The sequence below is a fragment of the Rhincodon typus genome, chromosome 21 (genome assembly GCF_021869965.1).
Source record: "Rhincodon typus isolate 14 chromosome 21, sRhiTyp1.1, whole genome shotgun sequence".
Lineage (NCBI taxonomy): Eukaryota > Metazoa > Chordata > Chondrichthyes > Orectolobiformes > Rhincodontidae > Rhincodon > Rhincodon typus.
In genome coordinates, this window is record NC_063352.1 from 35,957,591 (window position 1) to 35,975,182 (window position 17,592).

General features: G+C 41.7%; 1 protein-coding gene across 2 annotated transcripts in view; it reads right to left on the bottom strand.

Annotated features, from left to right (window-relative positions):
- Positions 1-991: 991 nt before the first annotated feature.
- Positions 992-17,592, bottom strand: part of si:dkey-237i9.1 (SEC14-like protein 5) — a 29,134-nt gene continuing 12,533 nt past the window's right edge. For both annotated transcript variants that reach the window (XM_048609567.1, XM_048609568.1), the window contains exons 8-16: positions 17,080-17,269; positions 14,365-14,453; positions 12,742-12,812; positions 11,925-12,096; positions 10,698-10,832; positions 9,223-9,360; positions 8,239-8,487; positions 4,274-4,449; positions 992-3,564 (exon numbers count right to left, since the gene is read on the bottom strand). In XM_048609567.1, the coding sequence (XP_048465524.1) occupies positions 3,459-3,564; positions 4,274-4,449; positions 8,239-8,487; positions 9,223-9,360; positions 10,698-10,832; positions 11,925-12,096; positions 12,742-12,812; positions 14,365-14,453; positions 17,080-17,269 (1,326 nt within the window). In that variant the 3' untranslated portion in view covers positions 992-3,458. The remainder of the gene's footprint in view (positions 3,565-4,273; positions 4,450-8,238; positions 8,488-9,222; positions 9,361-10,697; positions 10,833-11,924; positions 12,097-12,741; positions 12,813-14,364; positions 14,454-17,079; positions 17,270-17,592) is intronic.

Here is a 17,592-nt window from a genome sequence, read left to right on the forward strand (position 1 = left end):
CAGGCTGTCAGAACCTTTAATTCTTACTTGCCCAGAAACTGAAGCTGTTTCCATTTTACCCTGTGACTCTAAAGCTGAAGAGGCTGCAAATACCAATCAGTAAAAAATATGGAAAGGAATCAGAGATTTATTTCTTTCTGAATTTTGTGGTTCCAGGATGACAAGAACACTTTCCATATGGATAATCCTGTGCCAAGATGAAGCAGTTGAAGAGCAGGTATAGCATAGGTTAGATGCAGAGTAAAGCTCCCTCCACACTGTTGACTTAAACACTCTTAGGGCACATTCAGCACAAGTAGAGACGGTCACAAGCCTCCTCCACCTTTATCAAATAATGTGTTGTTATGTACTATGCTACTATGTATCAGCTACTAGGAGTTAGGACTAAGTTGATTTCACACAAACCTGTAACAGACAGCAGACTCGGTAGCTTACAGCATAGGAGTCTAAACTGTCTGAATCCTGGTCACCAAAGTAATGGTTAGTGTCTAACCATAGTGGCATTCAGTCTGGTGGACAGGAGATTTAAAGGATGAGTCACTTTTTGATATTTACTCAAGTTGTAATAGGAACTGAAATTGCAAACCACAATGGTGACAAATGAACACCCTCAAGCATACTGCACTGAATGAGAAGAGTCAATGATACAGAACTGTTTTTTGTTTAAGCGAAGGTCCCTGGTGAGAAATGTCTTTTAGTAGGTCACAATGCTGCATCTGACGGAAACAAATACCTTTCCTTTCTTTTGTAACAAAAGGAATATGTTCTATCAGACTTATGCCTCGACAGTGGTGGAATTCCATGGGGAGTCCAGTGTTGGAACACACTCGGTAAAATAATCTTTTACCTCTATTAGCCCTTTCCCTCTCAGACAAAATAAAGAGGAAATAATGAATTTTGCAAAGAAATCAACACATTCATACAATCTGACTCCTCAAAAATTTAACACTTGTATTAAAGTTGTATTTTATTTCAATTAAACTGGTTTTTATAATTAAAACCTTCAGTTATTTTACAATTAAAGTTTCAAGCATTAGCCCCCAAAATTTAAATTTGTTAATTCTAACATCAGGTAACTACATAGAAAACATGCACACAAAAATCAGTTTACAAGAGACTTCTGTTCCAGTATGTACACCAGGCTTACATGTAAAGAGTGCAAGGACCAAGAATCACTTGATCGCCAAAGTGTCTAAGGAATCTTATGCGGGCAGCTGGGAGTCACCTGAAGTTTGAACCACTTCCCAGTAATTTGCAGAGTTTTCATTTTGCTGATAGGTTGAACAGATCTGGATTCAAGCGTTCATGGTTAGACACCCCTCCTTTGTAAGGCAGGCTGATATTGTGCATTTATTAACACTGGTAAATGTTGAACAGGAATTACTGCTGGTTTCTGCAATTGAAAGCCCTTGAAGTGGAGATTCTTCAGTAAACCAAGAGAAGACATTAAAGCAGTCCAAAATTATCACAACAGTACTGTTTCTCATTTTTATGAGAATTCACAATGATAAATTTATGACCATCAGACCTGACTGAGGTGTGATCATTAACCTGCTAAAGAACAGTAGCTGCAAAGCTTGGTCTTGGACATGTCATAATAAAGGTGAGGCAACTAAGTGATCATAACATGGAAACTTTGGTGGGATTGTTCCAAGTGCTACAGCAGCTAACATGGAACCAAATTGTTCTGTCCATGAAGCAAGAGGCCAACCAGCCATGGCTGAAGGAGGATGGTCAAGATTCAGAAATCCTTAATGGAGATCTAAACTTAAGGGTTAAAAAACCTAAAGGAATTCACCTCTTCCCTACCAATCTCCTCCCTTCATTAATGCTCCTGGTAACGTGACTTCAATCAAACATAACTTCTCTCAAAGTAGAATACTCTGCTGGTATAATTGTTCTCAGTGGGTCAGACTTCAGTTAAGTAGTTTAATGTGATCCATGTTCAGACTTCAGATCCTTTTGTGGATTTTCAAAGCTTATCTAATTGTAAATCAAACATGAGGGTATAAGGTGTCTGGGCATCATCAGCTCCCTCCCTACAATGAAATAGAAGCAGGGGTAGGCCATTCAATCCATCTAGCCTGCTCCACCATTTAATAAGGTTATGATTGATTTTATCTGTGGCCTTTTCTCTACTTCCTATCTCCCCTCCCACCCTTATAACACTTCATTCAATAATAGACTACCTCACTCAGATATTGAAGATATTCAATTATTCAGCTTTTACAGCTTTCTTTTGAAAAGAATTACAAACATTAATGACCCAAGAGGGAAAGCAAATCCTCATCTCCATTTTTAAACCCTGGTTTTGGATTCCCCATGAGGGCAAAACAAGCTCTTAGAATTTACCCTCATTTTTGTTCAGAATCTTCCAAGTTTCAATAAGACCCTCTCATTCTTCTGAACTGCAATGAGTATAGGGCAAACCTGCTCAACCTCTCTTTGCAAGAAAACGCCATCATCTCAGGAATTAGTTTGATGGATGTTCTCAGAACTACTTTCAATGTAAGTATATTTCCCGCTAATGGAAGAAAACCAAAACCATACACAGTACTCTCAGTTGATATCATTGATATAATAAAGGCATCACATGCATTTGGGAATTTACTATCCTAACTTTATACCATCTAAGAAAATACCTGTGAAGTATTATGTGACAGACATGACCAGCACAAGTGTTTTGGTATGGTGGGGAGGGTTCAGGGAAAAGAAGTCTGGACAACCCCTGGATTTTGGAATTCAACAGGTTTCACCAGAGAATTAAGTTAGGCAGTATGAGACCTCAGGAGTAATGTCTAAGATATCGGAAGTAGTAGGTAATAAGGATGTATGCAGGTTATTCAGTATGAACAGTGAACCCAGAAGGATAAAATTAATTTGCTCCAGTTAATCTCTGAATTAGAAGAAAAATCCTACAATGAAAGCAGGGTGAATATTATTAGGATAGGAATGATTGCTCACTGTAGATTTAGACAATCAAGTACATTGTGATTCCCAGCCTGCAGGAATGAATGTAAATGGCTTCTGTTCTGGACAATGTGCAAAATTAAATTGTATGGTTAGATATGCTGAGGTTTTGCTCAAGGAGTTAAATTGAACTAAGTTGAAGGATGTCATGGATCATCTGCTGATAGGCCAAGGAAGACAAAGCATAAGGCACCTTTTCCTCATTGTCCCTGCTCTCTGGAAGACAATGTTCAATGCTGTGCATTCAATACACAGCCTAGGGAGAGCAAACTAGTGAAACATGTCTTCCCTGCACAGTACAGTGTACATTGAACTTTGAAATGTTGCATTGTACTCGGTGCTATTATTGCACTAAAGTGAGATGAGTGAAGGACCCGGGTAACCAGCACCCAAAATGATGGACCAGCTATCATTGCACCTGGTCCTGAGGCAGCTACAGCTTTTTGGTTCAGTGTTTTTTGACAAATACATTGCAGACCAAGAACTTCCTATCTGGAAATATGTGAGCTGCTTTGAGACTGGCTGGAGGAGGTGGTGCCAGCACTGAGCTGCGAGAATCCACTGTGACAGGACTCCAGGCTCGTCATGGATCCCCTGTAAAGAGAAGGGCCATTTATTACAACATGCTTATTATTGCGTCTCCTCCAGTGACAGACCCAGATCATAAGTGCAGGAGGCTGTCATTCAGTTTCTCAGGCATTTTCTGCCTTTTAATGAATTCCTAGCTAATCTGCATTTAATGCCAAATCATTTTCCTTAGTTCTGTATCCTTTTCGACCCTCACAGAATTTTCAATATTCAATGATTTCAAAATAAATTGAATGGACACTTGCAATAAATAAAGTTGCAGTGCTACAGAGATCAAGAGTGGGAGTGGGAATGACTTGCCTGCTGCACTAGACTTGGCCTCAGGAGGCTGTTTCAGTTCAGAAGTATTACAGTCCTGACAAGGAACATTAGAAATCTCAGCTGATCAATTGAATGCTGCAGGTATTGTGACCTCCTGCTCAAACTGTGGCTCGGAGACCACCTCAATATAATTTTCTGCCTCTTAAAGAACACTTCTGAGCAGACATCAATGGGAACACACATCCATCCACCTGAAAGGTGAAGCCTCACTCAGTCATTTTACTGAGGAAACAATCACTCAGCAGGTTTTACAAGCTGATGATCCTTTTCCACCATGGTGCTTCTTCCTGTTCCCTGACAGCACATCCTGATTGAAGCAGGAGAGTTGTGAGGGGCTGGGACCTGGTTGGGGCAAGGAATGTGCATCAGCTGATGATAAAGTATATTCACCCACCTGAAATCTTCTGACGCCAGCACCTCTGTGTAAAACATGATTTTGCACTTGTGGGAGGAAACTTGTAAAGAAGCCAATACATCATCAACGCGAGGGAGGTTTGAGGAGCCCGACCAGGGGCTATGCATTTTCCACTGCAAGATGTAGAATCCGGGCCAGCGTGTCACATGTGAACCCTGAAGACAGAAAGCATTTAATCCCTAAATCAGCAGGATTGCAAAAACCACCAGACAATTGAAAGATTATGATCACAATAAAAATAAACTTGTTCTAAAATATGTCCTCCTTTCTGCCTGTGTGGGTAAGCCATGGATAAACAGGCATTACTCTCACCTGACAAGAGTTTGTGGGTTCAAGGCCTGCTCCAGAAATTTGAGCCCAAAACGTCAGCTTTCCTGTTCCTCTGATGCTGCCTGGCCTGCTGTGTTCCTCCAGCTCCACACTGTGTTGTCTCAGACTCCAACATTGGCAGTTCTTACTATCTCCATGCATCTCTGTTTGCTTAAGAGACACAAGAGGCTATGGTTTGAGAGGCACCAATCTGCATCTCATGGTTGATGAGGAATCTCTTCCACTCTTCTCATTGGTTACGAACATATTGGAAGAATTAGCAGGTAATCAATCTCTTTGGCTGAACCATGAGCATTCCTTTTATATCCAATAAGGTAGGGCTTGACAGGTATGCTGAAGCCATCAGAGAATGCGTGAATGCCAGATTCATCAGCCACACTCACAATGTAGTGCAAAATGTCACCCAGGCATATCGCAATGCCATCCATGCTCTCAAGACCAATTACAACATTGTCATCAAACCAACAGACAAAGGAGAAGCCATCGTCATACACAATAGAATGGACTACTGCAAGGAGCTGAACAACCAGTAACACCACAGACACCTGCCGATCCAACCAAAGAACACACCCGTCAACTGAACAGACTGGTCAAAACTTCTGATCCATTCCGTCAGAGTACCCTTTGCACTGTTATCCCACGTAGTTCCCACGTAGAGGACTTCTACTGCCTTCCAAAGATACATGAAGCCAACGCACCTGGACATCACATCGCATCAGGCAATGGGACCCTGTGTGAGAACCTCTCTGGCTATGTTGAGGGCGTCTTGAAACCCATTGTACAGGGAACTTCCCAGCTTCTGTTGCGATACTACAGATTTCTAACAGAAACTCAGCTCCCAGGGACCAGTCAAACCAGGAACATTCCTCGTCACAATGGACATTTCAGCACTCTACATCAGCATCCCCCACAACAATAGCATCACTGCAACAGCCTCAGTACTCAATACCAACAACTGCCAATTTCCAGATGCCATCCTACAACTCATCTGCTTCATCCTCGACCACAACGTTTTCACCTTCAACAACTAATTCTTCATCCAGACACACAGAACAGCCATGGCGACCAGACTTGCTCCCCAATGTGCCAAAATTTTCATGCACAGCTTCAAACAAGACTTCTTCACTTCATAGAACCTCTAACCAATGCTATACACCAGATACATTGACAACATTTTCTTCCTTTGGACTAATGGCGAGGAATCACTGAAACAACTACATAGCATTATCAATAAGTTTCATACCACTATCAGACTTACCATGGACTACTCTTTAAAATCTGTCTCATTCTTGGACACATACATCTCCATCAGGGATGGACACCTCAATATCTCACTCTACCGCAAACCTACAGATAGTCTCTTAATGCTGCATTTCTCTAGCTTCCACCCTAAACAGCCAGCCCCTTCGGACAAGCCCTACGCATATACAGGATCTGTTCGGATGAGGACAAACAAGGTGGACACCTGAAGGTGTTGAAGGACGCCATCATAGGAACGGGATACGATGCTCAACTCATCAATCGTTAGTGCTGACATGCCACAGCGAAAAACTGTAATGACCTCCTCAGAAGACAGACACGGAATACGTCTGATACTGTACCCTTCGTCGTCCTGGGAGCAGAGAAACTGCGTCATGTTCTTTGCAGCCTTCAACACATTATCGATGACGATGAGTACCTTGCCAAGATCATCCCTATGCCTCCACGTCTCGCCTTCAAACAACCACCAAACCTTAAACAGACCATTGTTCGCAACAAATTATCCGGCCTTCAGGACAACATTGACCACAACACAATACAACCCTACCATAGTAACCTCTGCAAGACATATCAGATCATCGACATGGACACTACCATCACACACCCACTCTTATGACTCGGCCAATGTTGTCTATCTCATACTCTGCAGGCAAAGATGCCCCCAAGGCATAGTATATTGGCGAAACCATGCAGACGCTACGACAATGGATGAATGGACACCACGCAACAATCGCCAGGCAGGGATGTTCCATCCCAGTGGGGGAACACTTCAGTGGTCAAAGACATTCGGCCTCAGATCTTCAGATAAACATCCTCCAAGGTGGACTTTGGGATACACAACAATGCAGAGTCGCCGAGCAGAAGCTGAGGACAGCCTCAACCGGGATCTTGGGTTAATGTTGCACTACAGGTGACCCCATCACACTATACAGTCTCTCTCTCTCTCTCTCACACACACACCAGATCCTCTCTCATATACACATACACTGTCTGTCAAGCACACGCACACACACATGAATCTATGGGGTGAATTTGTATTTGCAGATACATTCCATTTTGTTCAAATTGCACACAATTTATAGACAGTCAGTCAATATGGCGTTTTATAAATTCCTACTTTAGAAATAAAACCAGTTCTACTCCAAACCAAAACACAAACAGATTCTAAACAAAGCCTCGTACCTAAATGCATTGTCTGACCTAAAATGTCACCTCTTCTTTACACTAATAAAACCTTTAGTTCTTGAAAGGAATTTGGGGATTTACATTACATATTAATCAATTAAAAACCTTTAACTGGTTAAAGATTTAACAACATCTTAGGTTTGTTTAATACATCCTCATCAGTGGTGTGACCCTTTGAACTTTTACTTATAAATTCTGTGTCTGATACTACTTCTCTCATTAACACCTGAAGAAGGAGCGTAACTCCGAAAGCTTGTGTTTTCAAATATACCTGTTAGACTATAACCTGGTGGCATGTGATTTCTGACCTTGTCCACCCCAGTCCAACGCTGGGATCTCCACATCCTGGTTCAGGGGCAGGATGTTACTCACTGGGTCACAAGACTGCTCTGTGCAATACTGAGATAGAATCTAGAAAGGGTTTGATGAGGCTAGAAAAGTGAAGGAGGGGATGAGGTATGAGAAAGGCAGAGAGGGAAGTGGGAAAGAGAAGGGTAGTGAGAGGCAATTGTAAGCGAAGGGCTGAGGGGAAGAGGTAAAGAGCAGCCACAATCTAGAATTCTGTTCATCTCCTGTAAGACACTCCTTAAAACCCTGTTCTCTGATTTAGCTTCAGGTGTCCTCTCCTAACATATCCTTTTTGGCTCGGCATCCTTTCTTTTGATTATGTCTTGGATTGTTGCTTCGTCTTAAAAGTGTTACATTAATAGAAGTTGTCGGTGTTCATTTAGCAGCGTTTGAACTAAAGGGAAACTGAGCTCCTTTGAGTCACTGAAACCAAAAGAGGTTAAATATTAATGTGAAAAAGATCAGTGGGAATTCATCCGATACTTAAAGAAATTAGAAAAGTAATTGGAGTCATGAACGGAATTTTTCAGTTCATTAATTCCCAGGGTAAGTTTAAGTTCCAAATATAGAACAGTTACTATCATCAACTATTTCTGATCTGTAGTTCGAAAAGCAGAAATGAAAGTGCATCAAATGTTGTGCATCGAGCTGACAGACATTAATGACAGAGAAAGAAGCATAGTCTCAAAGTTACCCAGCATTAACATCTCCTGGAGAGGAGGTACTGCAGAGAATATTGGAGTTCAAAAAGGTTTCGGTCTACACTATTAAATGTTATGTTAGCAGGTTTTACTGGAATGCAAAAGAGCTGGTGTACAGACCTGGACACTCTCTCCTTCTCGGCAGATGAGTGGTGTTTCCACTGAGCTGTAGTCCACACCCAGAACCCAACTCTTCTCAATCAGTTGCACATTATTTCCACTAGGGAGGGGAACCAGTGGGCTTGCTGAATCCTTGCGAATGATTTGAGGAGCCCGCTTGGAATGGAAGATGTTAAAAACCACATCACCCTTGAGAATGTCAAAGTCCCAGGTGATGACAGATGAGGCCTCAAGGATCTCAATCAACTTCTGCAAAAATAAAGCAAACTAGATTGAAAGCCAGGCTGAAAGAAGAGTGCATAACTGCAGTAAAGAAGCTAACTCACATGAAGTAAGTGAAAAGTTCAGGGCATATACTGTTCAAGTATTGATATTTTTTTCTTTATTCATTCACGGGATGAGGGTGTCGCTGGCTAGGCAGCATTTATTGCCCATCCCTAATTGCCCAGAGAGCAGTTAAGAGTCAACCAGATTGCAGATTGCTGTGGGTCTGGAGTCACATGTAGGCCAGACCAGGTAAGGATGGCAGTTTCCTCCCCTGAAGTACATTAGTGAACCAGATGGGTTTTTCCTGACAATCAACAATGGACTCATGGTCATTGTTAGATTCTTAATTCCAGATATTTATTGAATTCAAATACTACCATCTGCCATGGCAGGATTTGAAACTGGGTGCCCAGAACGTTATCTGGGTCTCTGGATTAACAGTCCAGCAATAATACCACTAGGCCATCGCTTCCTCTAATTGTTCTACAATATAAATATTATCCCTAATTATTCTACAATATAAATATTATTCATGTGAAGCCATGAAATTACTGCTTATTTAGAAGACCTTCCCTTCAGTTCACTGTATAATTCAAGGGAGTAACTCTTCATTTGGCTGTATAAGGACTTTTCAGTGTAACAGTTGAGTTACTGTTTATTCATCAAGTTAATTGCAACATTTCGCCAAGCTATGCACTGTTTATGGCAATTTATTACCTCATGTGGGGCTCCTTTGACGACAGTGGCTGACTGATAAATGGTTTCAGTCCAGAGTTTGATTTGATCTGCGTTTTCTAACATTTCCTCTGTCTGGTACAAAGACTTGGGAACCATTCCTCCTTCTGGGATATTACACTGTAAGAAGCATAGGATAGTTGTGAGTGACAAAATATTACAATAAAATATATCCTTCCCACAATCTATATACATTCTACCTGCCAATTGTAAAGTCTGTATCTTTTCAATTTTCAGTATTTTTGATTGTGGATTGAAATGGGAAAAAAACTGTTTAAAAAAAAAACAAGAATTGCTGGGGAATTGGTACACTTTTAAAAAGAAAGGATTCTGACACTCATTGTAAGTAGTGTTTATAGAGCTACTTGTTCAAGCAGTAGTGGAAGCTTAGTTTGAAAACAAGCTGAAACTAAGAGGTGTGAACAAATGGATGTTTGGCTAGCAGCAAATAGTTGATTGGTCAGTGGACTAGTGATTAGTTATTGATGACAAAGACCTTCTGTCTGAGAGCAACATGTGATTGATTCCCAGGTAATTGAAAAGCTTGGGGATGTGATGCTGTCTGACCTGCTGAGTTTTTCCAACACCTTCTGTTTTTGATTGTGTGTGAGTATGTGAATGTTTGGCAGAAAGCATCAGACCTCTGGAGGAGAAGGAGTTGTAAAAAGCATCTCAAGCCTCAAGATAGCTGGCTTCCAGTTGTGACTTTTAATCGATAAGTCAAAGACCTTTATAAGTGGGAACCAGTCATCCTGTGCCTCCTCTAAAAAGTGAATAAATGTGGAGAAGGGATTCTGATTGGCACAAGAATCATATCAGCAAACATTGTGGATAGGGATTCCTGAACTGCTTTCCTAAAAACCCATGTTTTTGTTTCCTGCTTGTTTCTGTCTCTATGTGTGTATAGAGGGGGAGTTTAAAAGTGGGTTAGAATTTTAAATGGTAGAATTATATATTGACGGTTCATAACTGTTCGTCTGTACCTAGATACTATTTATTTGTAATTTTTCTTAAGCCTAGAAACCTGGTCAATGCTTTCTATCAGCCTGGACTTAAAAGACAAGGAAATTGGAAACTTTTGCAAACTTTTATAAAATCTGTAACCTTTGTGATGACCCTGGAAATAGCGTGGCTTCCTTTCCAGCATTTTACCTCGTGAGTCATTGTATATTTTACTTTGTTTCCACAGTTAACGTACACTGTCCTCTATCATAGACTCTACCCAGACATTTTGCAGCTGCTTCAAAACCAGAACAAAAGTAAACTATTTGAAAGGTGATAGCTGTAGAGAGCTTTCCACCGTTACCATGTTATTTACGACAGCAGTAACATCGTCCCTTAAACAGTTTGAACCACACCTCTCCTGCCTTCCCCTTCACCCCCACTAACCTCAATATCACCAACCCAGTGCCACCCTCACACTGCTTTGACTGACTCTCCACAACAGCACTTCATACCAGGCAGTCTCCACCCAGGAAATCAGGAACAATTTCTTTGTCAATGTAGTCGATAAGCCCTCCTGTGCCCTGATAGTTGTTGCCGCTGTAGATGAGGAATTTCTGACGTGTGTTTTCATTGATGAATGGATTGACCTAAAGAACACAAAGAATCAAACAGGTGGATCAGGCTGTCTGTCTAATAACAGGATATTCAATCAAACTTGCAGAATTCAAGGTCGTCCATACAGATATTTTTCCTCATCTGTTCATGGCAAGTGGGTTTCACTGGTTGTGCCACTTGAGATGGTGATGGTGAGCTGCCTTCTTGAACTGCTGCAGTCTGTTTGGTGTAGGTACACCCACACTGACATTAAGGAGAGAGCTCCAAGATTTTGACTGAAGAGACGGCAATTTATCTCCAATTAAGTATGGGGGGATCTTGCAGTTGGTGGTGTTCTCATGTATGTGCTTCCCAGTATTTGCTGCCCTTGAGCTTCTAAATGGTTATGAGTTTGGAAGGTGCCATCTCAGGAGTGTCATTGAAGTTCTGCTCCTGTACTAGTTCTTGAAATGTGAGGATCACTGACCTAGTTGGCATTTACTGCCTTTTCCCTTAGTTGTATGGAGCTTGATATAATGAAGTGATTTGTTTGAACCTTTCAGAGGGTAATTAAGAATCAACCACGTCAATGTAAGATTAGAGTTATATATAAGCTCAAATCAGGTAAGGACAGCAGCATTCCTTCCCAAAAGGACGTTTTGAATTTGCTATGCTTTTACAACAATCCAGTAGCCTCATCACTGCTTTCAGTGCCAGCAGCCTTTCTTGGGTAGATTTGTAGAATTGAGTACATTGAAATCAAAGTGGCATGCTGGAATATGATTTCACATTCTCTAGTTTACTGAGTCTGGTGAAACTGAATCACTTTATTATTGTGTCCACATCACATGTCAGATGCTGTGACAATGACACAGTGTTTAAACCAGCATAAAAACAGTACAAATGTTACAGACAGGAAGTTTCAGGTTTGTCCTGGGTCTTGTAGAGTTAGAGAGAGGGGATAAATCAGCCAAGGGTACTGCTGCTGCCCAATTATGTCTGGAGGTGATTGAGTTTGTTTGTATAGTGAGTAAGAATGGACTTATCTGCAATACCTCCACAGTCCAGTTGACACCATCTGAGGTCTAATGAATGGGCACTTTTTGGATGTAAAGGGGCAGACGCAGCATCAGTTTGTGACTCACCAGTGTCCAGAGGACAGGGAAGACCCGAGGTGCTCGGAGAATCAGCAGCCGGCCTAGTGTCTCTGGGTAGTTTGCTTCCACCACTTCAATGATCCTCAGCAATGCTTTCACTCCAGGCCGCCACAGGTGCCTCATGTTCAGTCCTTCCAGGTCAACCAGGCAGGTCCATGATCTGCTCATTCAATCAAACATGAGTTACTCACTGCCCCAACATTGACTGATTATCAACAATAGGAAGCTGAGCAGTAAACAGCATCCCAATTCCAGATGTTCTGGACAGATCTTCATGGCTCTGCTTCATCACCCAGGCTTGACTCTCGTTCTCTCTTGTCCATTCTCTCAGCATCTCCTTGCTCTTGTCCAGGGTTCTAGGTTATCCCTTGCCATCCTACATTGTCTCAGTTCCCTTCTCTTCCCCACTGTCCCAGTCTATCACTCCTGTACCCCTATTCTCTCAGCTATGCCACCTTTGCCCCCATTGTCTTCTCCCAGCTGAGAAAAACCCTGGTTCTCTGGCATTGGTGAATTAACTCCAAAATCAGTTGCTAACAAACTACAACCACTGTCCTAAATTTTCACCCACCTAGCATTCATTTCCTGATCGCCTGTGTAATTAACTCAAAACTTTATGTCATAATCTGATAGTTATACACAGGGGGTTCACTGAGAATTGAAAATAAGGAAAGGGAGAGCAAATGAGGAAGCAAGAGTGAAAATGCTTGAGGAGCTCTATCTGAGCAAATGGCAGCAATTTCAGGAACAATGAGAGAAGTGGGAACGGGAAATTGAGGGGATAGAGAAAGGAAGGAATACTAACGTGATTGGGCGACCAAAGACTTTGGTATTCTCTTCACATCTCTTCTGCCCATCTTCATTAATTGACAGAACCTGGAATGAAAGGAATATCTTTTATTGAAGGTTACCAACTGTACTGGGCAAGTGCTGAGGTTTTATGGCAATAGCCTGATCCCAGGCATTACCTGCTTGTGACTGAACCTATTGTCTTTGGTTCCAAATTTGTGAAACCAACCCATTGGCATTGACTTGCCTGAAAACACCATAAAACCCACCCTGGAAGCACAAGTTTCGTAGCTACGTATTACCATGGATGTTGCAGATGCTAAACCCATAACTCATCATCATTACTGTAATACAAATACCCTCCTCCTCACCAATTGACAACAACAAATTATGTTTGTATAGCAACTTCAGTGCAGTGAAAGTCCAAAGAACTTCACTGGTGCAATTATCAATCAACATTTGACACCATAAAAACCTCTTAAGACAGTTGGTGGCTGAGGTAATTTTTAAAGACCATCTTAAAAGGAGGAAATTGGTAGAGTTGAAGAAGTTTGGGAGGGAACTCTGTATGTGTAGTCACCAACAATAGAGCAATTAAAATCAGTATATGCTAAAGAGGTCACAGTTTGAGTTCAGGATATACTGGTCAAGAAGGAAACCAGATCAAGACCTGTCAAGACCTCATAACACTATTTATTACACATTAAGACTAAAAATTTCAATACATGGTAAGCAGAGATGTACCAGCCTATAATCTGAATGTTACATTATGGATATACTCTTGGTTAGTAATAGTCGGTCTATTCCACATGCTTTTCTGTGTATGTTTCTCTCTTCCCACCTAATTAACTCCACCCATGGCATGCTATTTAATCCCTGTGAGAACACCTCTGTGACATAATTGCAAAGTTGCTCCAGGATCCTAAAGCCATACACAACAATGAATTTTGAATTCTGAACAGAAATTCTGAACATTTGGATAAAGGAGAAAAACAAATCTTTGCAGTAAATTGGCACTGTTGCTGTAGTGGACATGTTATCAGAATAATAATCCAGACAATGAGAGTTCAAATCCCATCATAATCCTTCTTCCAGTTTAAAAAAATCTAGTCAGTGTAGTGTGTACAGTGCAGATTAACCAGAATTGTACTGAAATTAATATGGTTAAATTCTGTGGACAGATTTCACAGACTAGGCTTGTGTTTTCTCAAGTATAGAAGATTAAAGGATGATCTAATTTAATTAGTTAAGATGATCCAAAGATTACATTGGGCAAATAGAGACAGGCTATTTCCTATTGTGAGGAAGTACAGAACAAGGGGCATAACTTTAAAATTAGAGCCAGGCTTTTCAGTGTTGATGCCAGGAATATTTTCTCACACAAAGGGTACAGTAAATCTCGAACGGTTTCTCTCAAAATGCTGCAAGGTGTGAATGCAAATTTCAGAACTCAGATTAGTTGGTTGTCGTTAGATAAAGATATTAAAGCTAAATAAAGTCATTACAGATTATCACAACCTAATTGAATGGCTAAATAAACTTAAGGAGCTGAATGGTCTCCTCATTTCTTACGTTTCAGTGAACAACACTGGACATGGATTACTAATCACTCTCAGCTAAGTATCACTGAGTCACTTACGTGTCGTAGAATGGCCTCCTCCCCCACGGCTTTCAGCAACCCCTTTGTGTCCATCTGTCCCAGCCGCAGGATGTACAATGGCCGGCCATCTTGTTTATGGAAAAAGAAGGAAATCAAAGTTTGTGTGCAAAGCTGCAGCCCCAGCACAAGATCCCCAAAAATTATCAGCTTGTCACTGATTGGTTACCAGTAACCCTCCAGTGGTAGCCAGGTATCTGCTTGGCATCATCTTATAGAATGTGAGTGGTGTGATGAAATGTTTGTAAGATATATGTATTATAACTTTTGGGAGTTGAATATTAAAATAGAGGCAAAAGGAATTTTGGTCAGTTCTAAGAAGGTTTTTTAAAAGGCCTGAAAGTAATTCTAGAACAGTAACCTAAATATATCACTGCTAAGAAATCATATGACTGCAATAAAATGCTTGGGAGAACCCCATGGTGTTACTTGATAAGATGTTGATACTGGCTAGTTTATGATAGGCACAGTAAACAGCACAAATTTATTAGTTCATTTTGATTTCAGAATCAAGATTTTCAGTTCCATTTAGAAGAACCAGAATTTCATTTCAGAGGGTAGAATAGTTTCTCCTAGCAGGGCAATCAAGTTTTTTCCTTTTCAGAGGAACCAGTCACCTCAGCAAAAAGTTTTATAGTTTGTGCAGTTTCCAAGGCAGAAGGGCTGGTATAGGAGTCTTAAAGTTGTTAGAACTGAGAAGGTTCAGGTTCACACCCAAGACAGAGAAATAGATTATAAAATTATCTTCACAGTCTACAGAAAAGAACCTGAAAGGAGTTAGTTAAATCAATACTTAAGGAGTTGAGATAAGGTTGTAATTTCTTTGGAAACAGCTTGAGACTTTGTCTTAACAAGGTATAGAGCTAGATGAACACAGCAGACCAAGCAGCATCAGAGGAGCAGGAAAGCTGACGTTTCGGGCCTAGACCCTTCTTCAGAAATGGGGGAGGGGAAGGGGGTTCTGAAATAAATAGGGAGAGAGGGGGAGGCGGATAGAAGATGGATAGAGGAGAAGATAGGTGGAGAGGAGACAGACAGGTCAAAGAGGCGGGGATGGAGCCAGTAAAGGTGAGTGTAGATGGGTAGTTAGGGAGGGGATAGGTCAGTCCAGGGAGGTCGGACAGGTCAAGAGAGCGGGAGTCCACCAATGTGGTATCAATGGTAGCAATATCACAAGCTTCAAAATCTCCCCTCCCCCTACTGCATCCCAAAACCAGCCCAGCTAGTCCCCGCCTCCCTAACCTGTCCTTCCTCCCACCTATCCCCTCCTCCCACCTCAAGCCCCACCCCCATCTCCTACCTACTAGCCTCATCCCGCCCCCTTGACCTGTCCGTCCTCCCCGGACTGACCTATTCCCTCCCTAACTCCCCACCTACACTCACCTTTACTGGCTCCATTCCCGCCTCTTTGACCTGTCTGTCTCCTCTCCACCTATCTTCTTCTCTATCCATCTTCTATCCGCCTCCCCCTCTCTCCCTATTTATTTCAGAACCCTCTTCCTCTCCCCCATTTCTGAAGAAGGGTCTAGGCCCGAAACATCAACTTTCCTGCTCCTCTGATGCTGCTTGGTCTGCTGTGTTCATCCAGCTCTACACCTTGTTATCTCAGATTCTCCAGCATCTGCAATTCCTACTATCTCTGAGACTTTGTTTTGCTTTTTGTGTTAAGATCTTTCTAAACTGTCTGCTAAATCTATCAAACTTGGGGTTTGATTGTTTTGTTTTCACTCTTTTGTGTAACAAACTTGTGTTCTGCTGTTAAAGAACATCTGCAGCCTCACGTGAAAATGTCTCGTCAAGTAACCATGACTTTAACTAAAAGAAAATTAAATATTTGATCCATCAAGTCAAATTTCATTCTGGGATCTGACTTGTCCCATAGTACCATCAGCTAGGGTAGTGTTAGTGGGCTAACAAATACAAGTTATTATCAGTGATTTTGTGGTCTTTTTTAGCTCGATTTTCTGTGATTATTGAAGAGGAATTGCCCATTGGTTAAAGGGATTTTGCTTGTTTTCTTTGCCATATGCAGGAGTCTGTGTGACTGGTAATGGAATGAGCATATTCAGGCTGAATGTGGGACAGGCTTGATGTACTGCTCTATCCTGTTATTTCTGAAGAGGGGTCGCGACCCAAAACGTTAGCTTTCCTGTTCCTCTGATGCTGCCTGGCTGCTGTGTTCCTCCAGCTCCACACTGTGTTATCTCTGACTCCAGCATCGGCAGTTCTCACTATCTCTCAATCTTGTTATTTTCCTGCTTTTATGTAATGAAGGCTGTACCTTTCAGTTAAACCCACAGAACACAGAATTATCAAACACAGCACTGAGCAATGACACCACTTGAATGCAGACCATGACTGGGAGCTGCAGGTAGGATAGGTGATGTGGGATGCTCAGAGATATAACAGGAGATTTGTCCATAAAACCTTGCTGTTTGACAGGAACGCAGCACAAACCCCAGTCTACTAGCAATGACTAAAAAGGCAAATGTTCAATTAACAGGGAAAAAAGTCAACCCATGAACAAGGGAGGAGCTACGATATCTTGAATCTATGTTCCACTATTAATCTGAATCCTCCAACATTCCGTGAGAGTGGAGTCACACTTAGGACTTCAATGTAAGAGGCAGTCCTTGTACCACTCCTTCTGAGCTAAAGGTTGGCTCGCAGTGAAGAGTAAATAGTCTGAAGGATTACCTTTGTCGTGATAATGCCAGCCTCCTGTATAATAGTCGACCAGCACCTGTGGTGGTCTCCACACCTGGAGAATGTAATCCACCTGGTATTGTTTGCGCCAGGTAAGTGATTGACACAAGATCTCTCGCGCTTTTTCGATATTGAAATCCCGAGCCCGCAGGAAACGCAAAATGTGTTCATCTTTGGGAATCTGGAAAACACAACAGCAACAGGTTCTGTTATCACTGTCTTCATGGTATTTACATCAGTGGTTGGGTTCAGGACCCAACACTATTCACTACAATACTCAGAGATAAACTCGCACTACATTTTAATCCATTTATTCGTTCACTGAATGGATGATCTGCGTATATCCCAGCACTCAGTCTACATACTAGTACAGCCCCTGCATCAATGCAGGTGAAGGAGTCCTGATGGTACAGTCAAGTCATCCTTCTGTTGAAACTGAGGGCTCCCCTGTACATAGGAAATCTGATTCAGAGGGGTTATTGTTAACACATCATTGGAGACTGC